The sequence below is a fragment of the Dendrobates tinctorius genome, unplaced genomic scaffold (genome assembly GCF_039654945.1).
Source record: "Dendrobates tinctorius isolate UK_male_01 unplaced genomic scaffold, ASM3965494v1 ptg000211l, whole genome shotgun sequence".
Classification (NCBI taxonomy): domain Eukaryota; kingdom Metazoa; phylum Chordata; class Amphibia; order Anura; family Dendrobatidae; genus Dendrobates; species Dendrobates tinctorius.
In genome coordinates this window covers 18341263-18360200 of record NW_027361878.1, presented here as the reverse complement: position 1 = coordinate 18360200, position 18938 = coordinate 18341263, and the positions used below count along the sequence as shown (strand labels likewise).

General features: G+C 43.5%; 1 protein-coding gene across 3 annotated transcripts in view; it reads left to right on the top strand.

Annotated features, from left to right (window-relative positions):
- Positions 1-18938, top strand: part of ATL3 (atlastin GTPase 3) — an 81315-nt gene that overhangs the window by 42155 nt on the left and 20222 nt on the right. For all 3 annotated transcript variants that reach the window (XM_073554546.1, XM_073554547.1, XM_073554548.1), the window contains 5 exons: positions 718-926; positions 3600-3752; positions 3900-4004; positions 7621-7671; positions 12432-12488. In XM_073554546.1, the coding sequence (XP_073410647.1) occupies positions 720-926; positions 3600-3752; positions 3900-4004; positions 7621-7671; positions 12432-12488 (573 nt within the window). In that variant the 5' untranslated portion in view covers positions 718-719. The remainder of the gene's footprint in view (positions 1-717; positions 927-3599; positions 3753-3899; positions 4005-7620; positions 7672-12431; positions 12489-18938) is intronic.

Here is an 18938-nt window from a genome sequence, read left to right as displayed (position 1 = left end):
TAATTTTATTTCTATAGCGCCAACATATTCTGTAGCACTGTATTCATCTAATGTATTCAGGCTCTCCACGTATACAGAATATGCCGTATAATAAGCATCTAGATCTCATTTATCATGTTGTTCGTACAGTTTAGAGACTTTGGTTTTGTCATGATTATTATTGAAAGAGAATCCGGCATCAGATTTTTGCTATGTAATCTGAGAGCAACATGATGTAGGGGCAGAGACCCTGATTCCAGCGATATGTCACTTACTCGGCTGTGTTATCCTATTTCAATAAAATCAGTGTTTTATCAGCAGGAGATTATCACTACTGGACTAGATGCCTCGTGCCTCCTGGTCCACCCAACTCCAACCACTGATTATCATCTGCCAGTATACACATAAAGCTGCCGATCAGTGCTGCGGGGTTATAAAGGGCTCTGCTAGATCTGCAGCAGAGAAAACAGATTTTATCACAACTACCACACCCAGTAAATTACTTGATACATCGCTGGAATCAGGGTCTCTGACCCTACATCATGCTGCTGTCAGATTACATTGCAAGAACCTGCTGATATTCCTTTCAAAGGGAACCTGTCAACTCATTCATGCTGCCCAAATCATGGGCATCATGAATCGGAGCCTGCCTGTACGATGTCACCGAGAAGTTTGAATAAAATACTTATCTTCTGTGTTCATTCTGATTGTCATCCCTCCATCTGTTTTTGTCTGCAGACATGGCCCCGTCAACTCCTGGTCCTGTCCAGGTAGTGATAGTGCAAAAGGATGATCACTCCTTCCAGCTGGATGAGGAGGCTCTCGCCTCTGTGCTGCTCCAGGACCATATTCGGGATTTGGATGTTGTCGTTGTTTCCGTGGCCGGTGCATTCCGAAAAGGGAAATCCTTCCTGCTCGACTTCATGCTGAGATACGTGTATAGCCAGGTGATGTATACAACCTATTTTATGTACATACACATAATCTCATTACTCGTGCAGTGAAGAATGTAGTCTCGATTCTTGTACAGTAAAGAATGTAATTCGTCTCACTGCTTGTACAGTAAAGAATATGTAGTCATTGCTTGTACAGTAAAGATTATATATTCTTCCTGCTCACGCAGTACTGAACATGTAGTCTCGCTGCTCGTTCAGTAAAGAATGTACGCTGAACAATATGTAGTTTCACTGCTTGTACAGTAAAGAATATATAGTCTAGCTGCTCGTACAGTAGAGAATATGTAGTTTCACTGCTCGTACAGTAAAAAATATTTAGTCTCACTGCTTGCACAATAAAGAATATGTAGTCTCAACGTTTGTACAGTAAAGAATATGTAGTATCAATGCTTGTGCAGTATATATGTAGTCTCACTGCATAGGATTAAAATATATAGTCTCACTACTCGTACAGTAAAGAATATGTAGTCTCAATGCTTGTATAGTAAAGAATGTGTCGTTTCGCTGCTCATACAGTAAATATGTAGTCTCACTACTTGTACAGTAAAGAATTTGTAGTTTCACTGCTGGTACTGTAAAAAAATAGTTTCACTGCTCGCGCAGTAAAGAATATGTAGTTTCACTGCTCATACAGTACAGAATATGTAATCTCGCTGCTCGTACAGTAGAGAATATGTAGTTTCACTGCTCATAAAGGAAATATGTAGTCTTACTGCTTGCATAGTAAAAAAATATGTAGTCTCACTACTCATACAGTAAAAAATATGTAGTCTCAATGCTTGTATAGTAAAGAATGCGTCGATTCGCTGCTCATACAGTAAATATGTAGTCTCACTACTCGTACAGTAAAGAATTTGTAGTTTCACTGCTGGTACTGTAAAAAAAAATGTAGTCTCACTGCTCGTACAGTAGAGAATTTCATAGAATCATATAATCGTAGAGTTGGAAGGGACCCCCTGGACCATCTGGTCCAACTCCCTGCTCAAAGCAGGATTCGCTAAATCATCCCAGTCAGATGTCTGTCCAGCCTCTGTTTGAAGACATAAATTTATAGTCTCACTGCTCGTACAGTAGAGAATATGTAGCCTCACTGCTTATAGAGTAAAGAATATGTAGTCTCACTATACACTGAAAATATTTAGTAATCTCGTACAGTAGAGAACATGTGGTCTTACTGCTTGTACAGTGAAGAATTGCTATCTATAATTATCTGCCCTTTTTCCTATAGATGTAGAGGATGACCTTTTGTCATCAGTACAGGTGTAGAAAGATCATTACACAGTGTCCATTCATATATTTGTACATTGCAATAAGGTGTCGCTTTCCAAACTGAATAACCCCCCAGGCAGTTCACGCACTCCTTTAATAACTTAAAGGAGCTGTCCAGGCCTGAGGAAATGTTCAGTGAGCGCTGCATATTGTCAAACATCCAGAGAGCATAATACACACACTTTGAGTATTCGGCTCCACTTGCCGGTTTGGACGGTCATCAAATGACTACAAGAAGGATTACGTCCCTCAAAGTCCAGTATTTTTTTGGAGAGAAGAGGATGATCAGCCCGCGGCACATGATCGCACAAGTCGCACACTTGCCGTATCTGACGACCACTTATACCAGCAAGCAAAGCTGGTTGACCTCAACGCTGCGGCCAGGCAACACAGACCGGGGGAGCGCCAAAAACACAGTGCTGGACCTGGCTTTTTTTCTGAAAGGGGACAAGCCCTTTAGTGGCCTGGCTTAAAAATGCGCCCATAAATATATTTCTGATCGAGATTCTAAATAATTTGAATATTTCTATTAATATTCGCAATGTGAATGTACAATATTTCATGGTATATTCAAAATACCATTAAAAGATAATGTGTCAATATTCTCATTGTTTGATTGGGACAAAGAAAACAATTTTTCTCAGTTTAGTACAATTTTCATCATGTCAGTGTCTAATTTCTTACACATTTCAATACTACTTGCCATGCGAATTGTCCCTTCAGAGATGGAGGACTAGAACTCTAGTGCCATCTATTAGATGCAGCTATCCTAAAAGTCAATATCGACTCTTTAACCAGCTTTGCCGTATCATTTAGGATAAAAGCCAAACCAGAATCTCAATTTGCAGTCACGTGTTTCAGGCTACTGCCCCTCATCATTGCAAAGTATGAGATCTGATTTGGCTAGGTGAGAGGCTCTGGACTTGGGATTAAGGGGTAACTTTTCTTTTTGTAGACTGTGACAAATCTGCCATGTCGGAAGTGAGGAGACTCTCGCCTAGGCAAATCAGATCTCATACTTTGTACTGATGAGGGGCAACACCCCGAAACATTGTGTCTGCAAAATAAGATTCTGATTTGGCTTTTACCCTAAGTCAGGTGGCAATTTTCATTAAAGAGTCAATATTGACTTTTAGGGTCGCTGCTTCCAATAGGTGACGCTAGAATTCTAGTCATCTTCCTCCTCCTCCGAAGAGACAATTTGCATATTACATTTCCCAGAGGAGCATGCATGTCTTATAAGTCTCCTCACTGTGACATGCCAGGCTTGGCTTGTCACTCTCCACAAGGTGAAATGTTACCCCTTAGATCCCAATACTACTTATTAAAATATAGATATGAAATGGGGGACGTTCCCTTTGTGCCCACAGACTTTAATACTGTTTGGATTTATAGGCTCTGCAGAAAGCTGGTGATGCCAGGAACTGGCTGGGGATGGAAGATGAACCCCTTACTGGATTTTCTTGGAAAGGGGGCTCTGAACCCGACACCACTGGTATCCAAATCTGGAGTGAGGTGTTCACCATGCAGAAACCGGACGGCAAAGAGGTGAGAAATATTCACTTTATTGTCCTGAATTATTGATGCATATACAACGATTAGACATTTATAGTATTTCCTATGAGTACCGTATATAACGCAAATACCTCTCATCAGAGAAAACTTTTATAGGATTTTTTTTGTTCTCCATGACAGGTTGCGGTGGTCCTGATGGACACACAGGGCGCATTTGACAGTCAGTCCACAGTGAAGGACTGTGCTACCATTTTTGCTCTGAGTACGATGACGAGCTCTATTCAGGTATGTAGATCGTTTCGGCATTTAATTTGTTTTTCATTTCTGTTTTTTTGTTCTTTTTTTGTTACTTTTTATCTTGTACATCTCCTTGGTTTATGTCCTTTTTTTCAAGGTTATTTCCTTATTCAAGGTTTATCATCAGAGATCCTGAACATGATCTTTTATAGATAGCGCTAAACTTACTAATGCTTAAATGGATCATTCGGTGACATCTTAAATGTCATGTAGTGTCCCCATCTGCAAGAGCATACTGTTAGATGATACAGTTCGCTGTCACCTCCCTTTGGACACTCAGTTGTACATATTCTAACTAGCTATGAACCCATTCTCCGCCTGGGTGGCGAGCATTTTTATTGGTATATGGTCTCCCATCCTGCTATGTGCTGCCCCCTCCTATCCTGGTATTCATGGCACCCCTCATCCCTATCCTGCTATGCATGGTACCCTCACCCCCCCCCCCCCAATCCTGGTATGCATGGCAGCCCATTCTTCATCCTGGTATGTATGGTCCCCTCACCCCCTATCCTGGTATGCATGGCCCCCTCACCCCCCAATCCTGGTATGCATGGTTCTCCCTCACCCCCTATCCTGGTATTCATGGTACCCCCTCATCCCTCAATCCTGGTATGCATGGTCCTCTCACCCCCCAATCCTGGTATGCATGGTACTCCCTCATCCCTATCCTGGTATTCATGGCACCCCTCATCCCTATCCTGCTATGCATGGTACCCTCACCCCCCCCCCCCCCAATCCTGGTATGCATGGCAGCCCATTCTTCATCCTGGTATGTATGGTCCCCTCACCCCCTATCCTGGTATGCATGGCCCCCTCACCCCCCAATCCTGGTATGCATGGTTCTCCCTCACCCCCTATCCTGGTATTCATGGTACCCCCTCATCCCCCAATCCTGGTATGCATGGTCCTCTCACCCCCCAATCCTGGTATGCATGGTACTCCCTCATCCCTATCCTGGTATGCATGGTACCCCTCATCCCCCAATCCTGGTTATGCATGGTACTTCCCTCATCCCTTTCCTGGTATGCATGGTACCCCTCATCCCTATCCTGGTATGCATGGTACCCCTCATCCCCCAATCCTGGTTATGCATGGTACTTCCCTCATCCCTATCCTGGTATGCATGGTACCCCTCATCCACCAATCCTGGTATGCATGGTCCTCTCACCCCCCCCCCCCCCTATCCTGGTATGCATGGTCCCCTCTCCCTCCCTATCCTGGTATGCATGGTCCCCTCACCCCCCTATCCTGGTATGCATGGTCCTCTCACCACCTCATCCTGGTATGCATGGTACCCCTCATCCCCCAATCCTGCTATGCATGGCCCCCTCACCCCCCTATCCTGGTGTGCATGGCCGCTTCACGCCCCTATCCTGGTGTGCATGGTCCTCTCACCTCCCCTGTCCTGGTATGCATGGTCCTCTCACCTCCCCCTTTCCTGGTATGTATGGTCCCCTCCTATTAATACTGCACACATACAAATAAAAAAAAAAAAACAAAAAACATTTACACTCACCCTTCTTTCCTGTGCTCCAGCGCTGTCACGTTCTACTGGAGGCCGGGGCAGGAGTGTGGCCGGAATCTCGCATGCCCATAGAGCTGTCCGGTGCCACATTGCTGAAGACACACTGCAAGTGTCTTCAGTAAAATGGCGCCGGATCGCGCTATGCGCATGCACGATTCCGGCCGCACTCCTGCCCCGGTCTTCGGCCGAAGAGAAACGCAGCGGCAACGCTCCTCCCGGTCAGGTAAGTATGTAAGTATGGCGTTGGAGATGGCGGTATGCAGTGTGTATGGTACCGCCATCTCCAGCGCCATACACACTCCTCACCGCTGGCTGCCTCATTCTGTCTGGAGCCAGACTGCGCAGACGCGTCGCGCTTGAGCAGTCTATAAAGGCTTCGGACAGAGTGACGCTTACAGCGTTATATTATAGAAGATGACGACATGATTTCTGTACCAAGTGACCCTGGGTTGTGTAGACAGAATTCCCGTCACTATAAGGGGCTAAACAGCGCGCTATTCACAGAGAATGACGCGGTCTGGTGGCTGCGCAGAGCGGTCTGGTGGCTGCGCAGAGCGGTCTGGTGGCTGCGCAGAGCGGTCTGGTGGCTGAGCAGTGCGGTCTGGTGGCTGAGCAGTGCGGTCTGGTGGCTGCGCAGAGCGGTCTGGTGGCTGCGCAGAGCGGGCTGGTGGCTGCGCAGAGCGGGCTGGTGGCGGCATAGAGAGGACAGGAACATTCTGGGACTTGAAGTCTTTGCGCACCGAAAGACTAAGGGCTAGTTCACACAAGGGAGGGTCCACATCGCAAATCTGGAGCAATTTACAGTGCAATACAAGTAAATGGGTTTTTTTTTTCAAAATCCCATTCACATGTAGCATGGTGCAAATTTCAAATCTGCATGTGTGCATTTTTGAAAAATACATTTTTTTCTAATTATCTAAACAGGAAAGCTGAGAGGTCTTGTGAGCACCCACTAGACAATATGCAGCCCTGTGGTGTTCCACCCTGTATAATGCTTCCATTAGGACGCTGCCGTAGCAGGTATTCATTAATCAGTTGTATCGGGAAAACCTCTATTACATTTTCCACCATTTGCATTCAGTAATCTCTGTGTTGCACTGTCCATTGTTGGCTGCAGAATGAGTTAACTGAGAAGCTGTCAGTCAGCCCAATTTGACAGTGAGTTTGTAACACTTTTTTCTCTTTTTTTTTTTTTCTTTTTTTAATGAAGCGCATTTCAGCTAATTTATGGCAACTTAAAACGTGAAAAAAAGAGCCTATGAAAACCAAACGGTGCAACATTTTAAATGGAACTTTATTGCAAAATTGATTTTAGCCCCAAATACATGCATTTAAGGAAATAAAATATCCCCAAAGTTGGACAACGCCTTTTAAGTAGTGCAGCAGCACCCATACATGACTACAGTGATTGTGAGATAAGGATGAATGGGGACAAAAGCCCCCGTCACACACAGTGACCGGCCCCCCTGCCGGGTATCGCTGATCGTTGTGGAAAGCCCTTGACATTTTTTTGATCGTTGGTCTCCCGCTGGCCAGCGCGCATCGCTGCGTGTGACAGACGGGAGAGCAATGATCAGCGAGCTGGAGCTGGTAACCAAGGTAAACAGCAGGTTTCTAAGTGCCACGTGGCACGTAGAAACCCGCTGTTTACCTTGGTTACCAGCTCCCTGCACCAGCGCGCTGGTATCTAAGGTACACAGCGACGCGCGCGCTCATCGTCGCTGGTGAAGCTGTCTGTTTGTGGCAGCTCACCAGCGATCATGTAGCGACTCACCAGCGATCCTGACAAGTTGATATCGTTGTCGGGATCGCTGGTGTGTCGCTATGTGTGACGGGGCCCTAAGTTCTAGTGATTGGATCCGCCAATGATCAGATGTGTCGCCTGTCCTGGCCGTAGATATGAATGTAAATTGTTGGAAAACCTCTAGAAGATTAATTTACACGGAACCAGAAAACTTCTGTAACACATTCTGCTTATCTTTTTTTTTTACATTCAGCGCTACCCGATGCGTCTCGTGAATATTCAGTCATTCGTCTTTAGCTAGCATAGTATTACACCATTATCTGGCTTCTTTACAGATTTACAACTTGTCCCAGAACATACAAGAGGACGACCTCCAACAGCTCCAGGTAGGACCATTCTTTTTTCAGTTTGGCAGCACAGTTTTGGTTTTAGTCTATTACATAGTTTTGCAGGTTTTGTTGTGTCTTCTTCAGCCTTCACACAGGGAGAGGACTTAAACTCTAGCGATACCTATTAGAGGTAGCAATCCTAAAAGTCAGTATTAAGCATTGCCACTTGACTTAACATAATGAGCCAAGCCAGAAGATCCATTTAGAGACACCTGTTGCAAGGTGTTTCCCCCTCATTAGTGCAAAACAGGATGTATGATTTGGCTGAGTGAGAAGCATCTGACAGGGGTAGTAAGCAGGGCTGTGGAGTCGGAGTCGGAGTTAGTTTTGGTTGGAGTCGGTAGAAATGTACCGACTCCGACTCCAGCTTTAAAAAAAATGTATTAATATTTCATAATTGAACTTTCATATGAATTTTATAAATGTTAAGGGCATGTCACACTAAGAGATATCGCTAGCAATATCGCTATAACTAGTGACGTTATAGCGATATTGCTAGCGATATCTCTGTGTCTGATACTTACCTCCGACCGGCTCCCCCGCTGGTTATCGTTGATCGCGCGAGAACGTTCAGGACTGTTTCTCGTCGTCAGCTTCCTGTGGCGCTTCCTGCTGTGAGGACGAGCGACGAGTGGAGCCGGGCGGGAGGACGCAGGATCGCCTAGTGTGACAGGTAAGTAGCGACCCCCGTCCCCAGCGATGTCGCTGGTGAGATCTGCCTGAGTGGCAGCTCACTAGCGACCACTTAGCGATTTACCAGCGATCCTGACCGCGTCATATTGCTGGTCGGGATCGCTGGTACATCGCTAAGTGTGACAGTACCTTTACTCAAATATATATGTTCTATCAAACTATGAACAACAGTGATAAGCAGTTCTGCTGGAGATAGAGACATTTCTTACTTCTTGTGTGTCACTGTTCTCCACTGCCCTTATCTAATCTTATACTTGGTTAACCTCATGCTGCCCCAACCCCCCTACTTACAGTGTATGAAACTGAAAGTGAAAATGTGTTGCAAATTCTTAGTAGTAAAGCTCCTCCTCTAGACTAGATCATACTAGGTGTGCATCTTCCAAGCATCTCACAGCTGCCTGCTACTCAGAAGAGGAAGACTGTAAGAAGTATTATCCTTTCAACAAACTTTGCATCAGTTAACTGTGAGAACATGAGGAATAATAACAGTATTACTGACCACTATATCAGTTGTACGACCTGGCAATAATTTTGTACAATTGTTTTTAGGAAAAACAATTGTCATTTGGATTGTGAATGCAGAATTAAAAACCTGAGAATGTCAAAGAAGCATCACATTAAATCCGCTGTATTTGAACATTTCACCATCACTCAAGATAGAAAACATTATGTCTGTCAGTGTATGACAAATGATCCAGACGAAAACAAATGCTGTGAAGCCAAGATGAGTGCATATTCAGGCAAAGATAAAAATGCTCCTACCAGAGCTTCTAATCTAAAGAGACATTTACAGCGCTTTCATCCAGAAGTACTGAAAGCAGTGGATGAGAAAGACTGCATCCAAACCAATGAACCAGTGCCCAGCTCTTCCAGCCAAACAAAGGAGCAGAGAACTTTGCAGCCATCAGTTGCAAGATATTTTGTCAGTGACAAAGTTACTGTGACAATGACAGTAGATACATTTAAAAAACAGATCATAGAGCTTGTTGTAAAGGATAGTGTGCCTATTTCATTATTTTCACGACCAGCTTTTATGTGTCTGAATGGGGAAATGGCCCGCAAGCTTGGTGTTTCTCTGGAGAGAGAGAGTATTAGAAAATTAGTAATCGAAGAAGCTTTTAAACAAAAGGAAGAACTTAAAAAAACTCTCAAGGGACGCTTTCTGTTTCTTAAAATGGATGCCTGCACACGTCACAGAGTGAACTATTTTGCCATCAATGTCTGATTTGTTTGTGACAAAAATGAAATAGTTACCAAGACATTGGCAGTAAAAGACACTAAAGCTCATCACACCAGTGAGTTTCTCCAGGTCTTGGTGGAAAAGGTTCTGCAAGACTGAACTTAAAAAAGAGCAAGTTCTTTCTGTCGTAACTGACAATGCTTCAAATATGATAAGTACTATTAAGCTAATGAATGAGAGTAATGATGGTGACCAGCAGCTAGAAGAACATTCTGGGTCCACGGACACAGAAATGTTTGAAATAGAGGAACACAGTATTGTAACTGAGGAGCAAACTGAAGTTGCTTCAGATGAACAGCAACATGATAGTTTAGATGATCTTGTTGAAACTGTGTCAATATGTTCTTTCATTCATCACATGCGCTGTGTTGTGCATACGCTATAGCTGGCTATAAGGGACAGTCTGCAAGAAGGACATGCTGCTGTACTGATTGGCAAGGTGAGAAAATTGGCTACTGTTGCCAGAACCCCTAAAGTTGACTCAATTTTGAAGAGACGTGCTGGAAAAGGGGCAATTATTGATCAAGCCACACGATGGGGCAGTACTTACTTAATGATTCAGCGCTTGGTTGAACTGAAAACCTTTCTTGTAGACATGGCTAACCCTCAACTGACGCTAAATGAAAGTCAGTGGAATCAGGTGACTGAGCTGGAAAAATTGCTAGAGCACCCATTTACAGTGACTAAAAAATTACAAGCAGAGGACTTAACTCCAGGTATTTTCTTAAAGGAGTGGAAGAACCTGATGTTTCGCCTGTCCCAAAGAGGAGGGTTAATTGCAAGTGGCATTGCTACATCAATGAAACGGAGAGAGGAGCTACTATTACAAAATAACATTCTTTTGGCAGCTGTTTATGTAGACCCAATGCATCGGATTCTTCTAGATGATCAACAGCTAAGTAAAGGAAAAGAAGCTCTGTTTGAAATAGCAGTAAGGATGAAAGGGTTGCAGAACAGTCAGGAGGAACAAGAAGAATTTGGTCGTCCTGCCACATCTTCACCCTCATCATCAGCTGATGAAGAATTTAATTTCGAAAAATATTTGGATCACAAGGACCGTGCAAAGCGTTCCCGCCTAGAAGAAGAGTCATCCCCATCAAGGAACACAGCCAGTACATTTCAGCAGAATTTTTCATGTGCACTAAAAGAAATTGAGAAATTTGACCGTTCATCAAAAATAACAGTGCAACAAGCGATTCCTCTGTATCCTGACATTGTCAGAGATGTTGCCCGAGTGGTTACTGCTTTGCCACCAACACAAGTTAGTGTAGAGAGGTTGTTCTCTGCTCTCAAAATAATTAGATCAGATTTGAGGGCATCCATGAAGGAGGATCTGACAGAGGCAATACTTTTTCTGAGGACAAATTTATAGATTTCTTCTTATTAACTGCATAAAAGTGTTTATTGCATATTTACTTAGTTTATAAAAGTTTATAAAAGTTATTTGCTATATTCTAATTGTATTCTAATAAATGTAGTTTTTGCTCTAAGTGGTCTGATTACTTATATGATGGTGAAAAACTGAATAAGCACGATGTTTAATATTTTACAACAGTAAATTTGTTGTTATGAATTGGCCATTTATGAAGGAGTCGGAGTCGGAGCCGGAGTCGGAGCCGGAGCCTGATAAAATCCAGGAGTCGGAGTCGCAACTGTGGCTTACCGACTCCACAGCCCTGGTAGTAAGGGGGGAACATTTCTCGTTCATTTTGTGGCTGAAGGCAGAAAGAACCTTTTCATTCCAGTGTTAGGCCGAGTGCAGACGGACTTTTTGGCTCTGCGGATTTTTCCGCGCAGAATGGAAGAAATCCGCAGGTCAAATGACCTGCATTTTTCCTGCGGATTTCTTCCATTTTTCATGCGGTTTTCTTGCGTTTTTTGTGCAGTTTTCCACTGCGGTTTTCCCCCTACAGATTTGGTGACAGGGGAGATGGAAAGCCGCACAAAAGAAGTAATATGCTGCGGATTTTGTACGTCAGGAAAACCGCGCGGAAAAATCCGCAGCGTCTGCACATCGTTTTTTTTTTTTCCATTGATCTTAAGGCTACTGTACATCACAATGCGGATATGCAACGTTTCTGAGCGGTAAAATCCGCTGCGGATCCGCTGCAAATCTGCATCGTGTGCACACAGCCTTAGGGTGTGTGCACACATTGCGGATTCTGCTGCGGATCCACAGTGGAATTGGCCCTGCGGATCCGCAGCAGTTTCTGCTGCGTTGTACAGTACCCTTTTAGTCTATGGGAACTGAAATCCCTAGTGCACACGTTGCGGAATTTTCCGCACGGATTTAAATCCCCAGCATATCAATTCTTTGTGCGGATTTTACATTGGTTTGGCACCTGCTCCATGACCATGACAGGTGTCAAACCGCAAGGGAAACACGCAGGCTAATCCGCAGATAAACCGTCTTTTGACCTGCGGATTTAGACAAATCCGCACAGAAAATTCCGCAGCAGAATCCGCAACGTGTGCACACACCCTTAGAAGTAGGAAGTTTAAAGGGTTATTCCCATCTTCACCAGATCTGCGCCATTTTCTTGCTTTCTTCTTTTAACGAGAGTGTCTTTTTGCTTAATTTTACAGCATGAATTGTAGTTTACACCAAATATTGTCGCTAATCAATCGATAAATGGCCGTCATAAAGTTCTTGCAAAGGGTTTTTGTGGTCTGCTTTACTTTCTGCAACCTAGTTTTACACCTCAAAGTGCTTGATAGTCAAATATTCAAGGCATCTTTATTCAGGTGCTCAAACTTTTCAGCTGCTTTTTTTTTTTTTTTTGTATAATTTCGTATAATGCATATTTTTAATGTTATTTTTCAGCTCTTTACTGAATATGGGCGTTTGGCTATGGATGAAATCTTCTTGAAGCCATTTCAGGTGAGTTACTAGGTAGTATTTTCTATCCACTAATACCTGTTTAAAGAGGACCTGTTATCAGGTGGTCAAAAGTGGCCAGTGTTTGCTTTTATCTTACTCCCACTGCTCCCCTGAGTAGTCCATGTTGTTGTTTTTTTTTATCTGCCATACAGTTCCAGAAATATAGGCCTTCTTGCTCAGTGCTCATTTTTATGGTCCTTACTAGAGGGTGTGGCTTACAGGATCCCCGGGGGCGTGTCTTTAGGTTGCATTACATTATTACCTTGTGGGACATGCCTATATATATATATATATATATATATATATATATATATATATATATATATATATATATATATATATATATATATATATATATATACACTACTCAAAAAAAATAAACATACTAGTACATTGTGTTGGTTAACCCCTTAACCTCCAAGGGTGGTTTGCACGTTATTGACTGGGCCGATTTTTACAATTCTGACCACTGTCCCTTTGAGGTCATAACTCTGGAACGCTTCCATGGATCCCGGTGATTCTGACATTGGTTTCTCGTGACATATTGTACTTCATGTTAGTGGTAAAATTTCATTGATATAACTTGCGTTTATTTGTGAAAAAAACGGAACTTTGGCGAAAATTTCGCAATTTTCCAAATTTGAATTTGTATGCCCTTAAATCACAGAGATATGGCACACAAGAAACTTGATAAATAACATTTCCCACATGTTTACTTTACATCAGCACAATTTGGGAACCAAAATTTTTTTTTTGTTAGAAAGTTATAAGGGTTAAAAGTTGACCAGAGATTTCTCATTTTTACAACACCATTTTATTTTTAGAGACCACATCACATTTGAAGTCACTTTGAGGGGTCTATATGATACAGAATACCCAAAAGTGACACCATTCTAAAAACTGCACCCCACAAGGTGCTCAAAACCACATTCAAGAAGTTTATTAACCCTTCAGGTGCTTCACAGGAATTTTTTGAATGTTTAAAAAAAAATTAACATTTAACTTTTTTTCACAAAAAAATTACTTCAGGTCCATTTTTTTTTAAATTTTACCAAGGGTAAAAGGCAAAATTGGACTGCAAAAGTTTTTGTGCAATTTGTCCTGAGTACGCTGATACCTGATATGTGGGGGGGACCACTGTTTCGGCGTATGGCAGAGCTCAGAAGGGAAGGAGCGCCGTCTGACTTTTTCACTGCAAAATTGGCTGGAATTCAGATCGGACGCCATGTCACATTTAGAGAGCCCCTGATGTGCCTAAACAGTGGAAACCCCCCATAAGTGACCCCATTTTGGAAACTAGATCCCCCACGGAACTTATCTAGATGTGTGGTGAGAACTTTGAACCCCCAAGGGCTTCACAGAAGTTTATAACGTACAGGCGTAAAATTCAAAAAACATATTTTCTCCACAAAAATGATCTTTTCACCTCCAATTTTTATTTTCCCAAGGGTAACAGGACCCCAAAATTTATTGTGCAATTTGTCCTGAGTACGCTGATACCCAACATGTGGGGGTAAACCACTATTGGGCGCATGGCAGAGTTCGGAAGGGAAGCAGCGCCATTTGACTTTTTTGGCTGGAATTGAAATCAGATGCCATGCCGCGTTTGGAAAGCCCCTGATGTGCCTAAACAGTGGAAACCCCCACAAATGACAACATTATGGAAACTAGACCCCCCCCAGAGAACTTATCTAGATGTGTGGTGAGCACTTTGGACCTGCAAGTGCTTCACAGAAGTTAATAAATGCCCGGGCGTGAAAATAAAAAAAATCATATTTTTTCCACAAACATGATCTTTTAGTCCCCAATTTTTTTATTTTACCAAGCTTAACAGGAGAAATTGGACCCTAAAAGTTGTTGTCCAATTTGTCCTCAGTACACTGATACCCCATATGTGGGAGAAAACTACTGTATGGGCACATGTTGGGTCTCGGAAGGGAAGTAGTGACGTTTTGGAATGCAGACTTTGATAGAATGATCTGCGGGTGTCATGTTGCCTTTGGAGAGCCCCTGATGTGCCTAAACAGTGGAAACCCCCCACATGTGACCCCATTTTGGAAACTAGACTCCCAAGGAACTTATCTAGATGTGTGGTGAGCACTTTGGACCTGCAAGTGCTTCACAGAAGTTAATAAATGCCCGGGCGTGAAAATAAAAAAAATCATATTTTTTCCACAAACATGATCTTTTAGTCCCCAATTTTTTTTATTTTACCAAGCTTAACAGGAGAAATTGGACCCTAAAAGTTGTTGTCCAATTTGTCCTCAGTACACTGATACCCCATATGTGGGAGAAAACTACTGTATGGGCACATGTTGGGTCTCGGAAGGGAAGTAGTGACGTTTTGGAATGCAGACTTTGATAGAATGATCTGCGGGTGTCATGTTGCCTTTGGAGAGCCCCTGATGTGCCTAAACAGTGGAAACCCCCCACATGTGACCCCATTTTGGAAACTAGACTCCCAAGGAACTTATCTAGATGTGTGGTGAGCACTTTGAACCCCCAAGTGCTTCACAGAAGTTTATAACGTAGAGCCATAAAAATAAAAAAATCATATTTTTTCCACAAAAATGATATTTTTGCCCCCAATTTTTTATTTTTCCAAGGGTAACAGGAGAAATTGGACACCAAAATTTGTTGTGCAATTTGTCCTGAGTAGGCTGATACCCTATATGTGGGGGTAAAACACTGTTTGGGCGCTTGGCAGAGCTTGGAAGGGAAGGAGCACCATTTGAGTTTTTGAACGCAGAATTGGCTGGAATTGAGATCAGACGCCATGTTGCGTTTGGAGAGCCCCTGATGTGCCTGAATAGTGGAAACCCCCCAATTCTAACTCCAACCCTAACCCCAACACACCCCTAACCCTAATCTCTGCCCTAACCCTAAGGGTGTGTGCACACGTTGCGGATTCTGCTGAGGATCCGGCCCTGCAGATCCGCAGCAGTTTATGCTGCGTTGTACAGTATCTTTCTATTCAATGGCAAATGAAAAACGCAGTGCATATGCTGCGGATTTTTCCGTGTGGATTTGCTGCCGTTTTAAATCCACAGCATATCACCTCTTTGTGCGGAATCCACAGCGGTTTGACACCTGCTCCATTACCAGGTGTCAAAACGCAGGGGAAAACCGCAGGCTAATCCACACTAAATCCGCAGGTAAAACGCAGGTCATTTGACCTGTGGATTTAGCCAAATCTGCGCGGAAAAATCCACAGCAGAAACCGCATCATCTGCACACAGCCTTACGCTAGCCCTAACTCTAAGCCTAGTGAGTAAATGGAAATAAATACATTTTTTTAAATTTTATTATTTTTCCCCTAACTAAGGGGGTGATAATGGGGGTTTGATTTACTATTTATGGCGGTTTTTATGTTTGGCAGCTGTCACACGCTAAAAGATGCTTTTTATTGTAAAAATAGTTTTTGCATCACCACATTTTGAGAGCTATAATTTTTCCAGATTTTGACCCACCGAGTCATGTGAGGTCTTATTTTTTGCGGGACGAGTTGACGTTTTTATTGGTACCATTTTCGGGCACGTGACATTTTTTGATCGCTTTTTATTCCACTTTTTGGGACGCAGAATGAACAAAAACCAGCGTTTCATGAATTTCTTTTGAGGGGTGCGTTTACACCGTTCCGCGTGCGGTAAAATTGATGAAGTGGTTTTATTCTTCGGGTCAGTACAATTACAGCAATTATTTTTTTTATGTCTTTTTTATGGTTTGGCACTTTTATGCAATGAAAACAATTTTATATAAAAAATAATTATTTTTGCATCGCTTTATTCTGCGAGCTATAACATTTTTATTTTTTCACTGATGACGCTGTATGATGGGTTGGTTTTTGTTGGACCTGATGACGTTTTCAGTGGTACCATGTTTATTTATATTCGTCTTTTTGATTGCGCATTATTGCACTTTTTGTTCGGTGGTATGACTAGAGTTGAGCGAAACGGGTCGAAAAAATTCAAAAGTCGCCGACTTTTGGCAAAGTCGGGTTTCATGAAACGAAACCCGACCCTAGGATGAGGTCGGCCACGAGGTCGGCGACTTACGCGCCAAAGTCGCGTTTCAAAAGTTTGTTTTGCGCTCTTTTTCAGCCAATCAGGATCCACGGACACTGTGGGCAACGTGATGACATAGGCACGGGTCACCACCATCTTTCAGAAGGGCATGCAAGTGATTGGCTTGCTTTGGTGGGCGTCACAGGGGGTATAAAAGGGCGTGCACGCCGACCGCCATCTTACTTCTGCCGATCTTAGTATAGGGAGAGGTTGCTGCTGATTCTGTAGGGAGAGCGTTAGGCAGGGAAGAAGACAAAAAAACTGCTTCTGCTGCTAGCGATTTGGCCTGCACAACACACCAGTCACTGTGTGTGCAGTGCAAGGGGAGGCTATATAGTGGTGTATCAGTGGTGTTGGTTGTTGGGCTGCCTTCTAAGGCTTCCTGACATTCCTGCATTGCTGTTTACCCACTGCTCCGCAAACTGCTTTTTTAAAAGCAATCCCAATTTTTTTTTTTTTGTCCTGCTGAGAAGAAAAAAAAACTGCTTCTGCTGCTAGCAATTTGGCCTGCACAACACACCAGTCACTGTGTGTGCAGTGCAAGGGGAGGCTATATAGTGGTGTATCAGTGGTGTTGGTTGTTGGGCTGCCTTCTAAGGCTTCCTGACATTCCTGCATTGCTGTTTACCCACTGCTCCGCAAACTGCTTTTTTAAAAGCAATCCAATCTCCCTTATCCTCTAGTCACTTTTGTCACAGCTGTGCCATCGAGCCTGGCTGTCACATAGCGCTCAGATATTCATTGGGCCTCACACAATCCAAAAGTGTCCAGTGTCCAAAAGTGTGTGCAGAGATTCAAAATCTCCCTTATCCTCTAGTCACTTTTGTCACAGCTGTGCCATCGAGCCTGTCACATAGCGCTCAGATATCAGTGGGCCTCACACAATCCAAAAGTGTCCACTGTCCACAAATGTGTGCAGAAATTCAAAATCTCCCTTATCCTCTAGTCACTTTTGTCACAGCTGTGCCATCGAGCCTGTCACATAGCGCTCAGATATCAGTGGGCCTCACACAATCCAAAAGTGTCCAGTGTCCAAAAGTGTGTGCAGAGATTCAAAATCTCCCTTATCCTCTAGTCACTTTTGTCACAGCTGTGCCATCGAGCCTGTCACATAGCGCTCAGATATTCATTGGGCCTCACACAATCCAAAAGTGTCCAGTGTCCAAAAGTGTGTGCAGAGATTCAAAATCTCCCTTATCCTCTAGTCACTTTTGTCACAGCTGTGCCATCGAGCCTGTCACATAGCGCTCAGATATCAGTGGGCCTCACACAATCCAAAAGTGTCCAGTGTCCAAAAGTGTGTGCAGAGATTCAAAATCTCCCTTATCCTCTAGTCACTTTTGTCACAGCTGTGCCATCGAGCCTGTCACATAGCGCTCAGATATCAGTGGGCCTCACACAATCCAAAAGTGTCCACTGTCCACAAGTGTGTGCAGAAATTCAAAATCTCCCTTATCCTCTAGTCACTTTTGTCACAGCTGTGCCATCGAGCCTGTCACATAGCGCTCAGATATCAGTGGGCCTCACACAATCCAAAAGTGTCCAGTGTCCAAAAGTGTGTGCAGAGATTCAAAATCTCCCTTATCCTCTAGTCACTTTTGTCACAGCTGTGCCATCGAGCCTGTCACATAGCGCTCAGATATTCATTGGGCCTCACACAATCCAAAAGTGTCCAGTGTCCAAAAGTGTGTGCAGAGATTCAAAATCTCCCTTATCCTCTAGTCACTTTTGTCACAGCTGTGCCATCGAGCCTGTCACATAGCGCTCAGATATCAGTGGGCCTCACACAATCCAAAAGTGTCCACTGTCCACAAGTGTGTGCAGAAATTCAAAATCTCCCTTATCCTCTAGTCACTTTTGTCACAGCTGTGCCATCGAACCTGTCACATAGCGCTCAGATATTCATTGGGCCTCACACAATCCAAAAGTGTCCAGTGTCCAAAAGTGTGTGCAGAGATTCAAAATCTCCCTTATCCTCTAGTCACTTTTGTCACAGCTGTGCCATCGAGCCTGTCACATAGCGCTCAGATATCAGTGGGCCTCACACAATCCAAAAGTGTCCAGTGTCCAAAAGTGTGTGCAGAAATTCAAAATCTCCCCTGTCCTATAGACACCTTGTACCTTGTTTTACATTACTATATAGTTTGTTGGATTTTGTCTACATTTCTACCAAAAATGAGGAAGGCTGGTGGAAGAGGCCGTGGAATTGGGCGGGGGTTGGCAGCTGGTAATGATGGTGTTGGTGGTGGATCTGATGGTAGTGGCAAGAGCAAAATAGTACCGAATGCAGGAGGTGCTGACCCTGCGTCATCGTCTGGCTACATAAGGCCTCGAACGCTTAGTTTTCTAGGAGTTGGCAAACCGCTTTTAAAGCCAGAGCATCAGG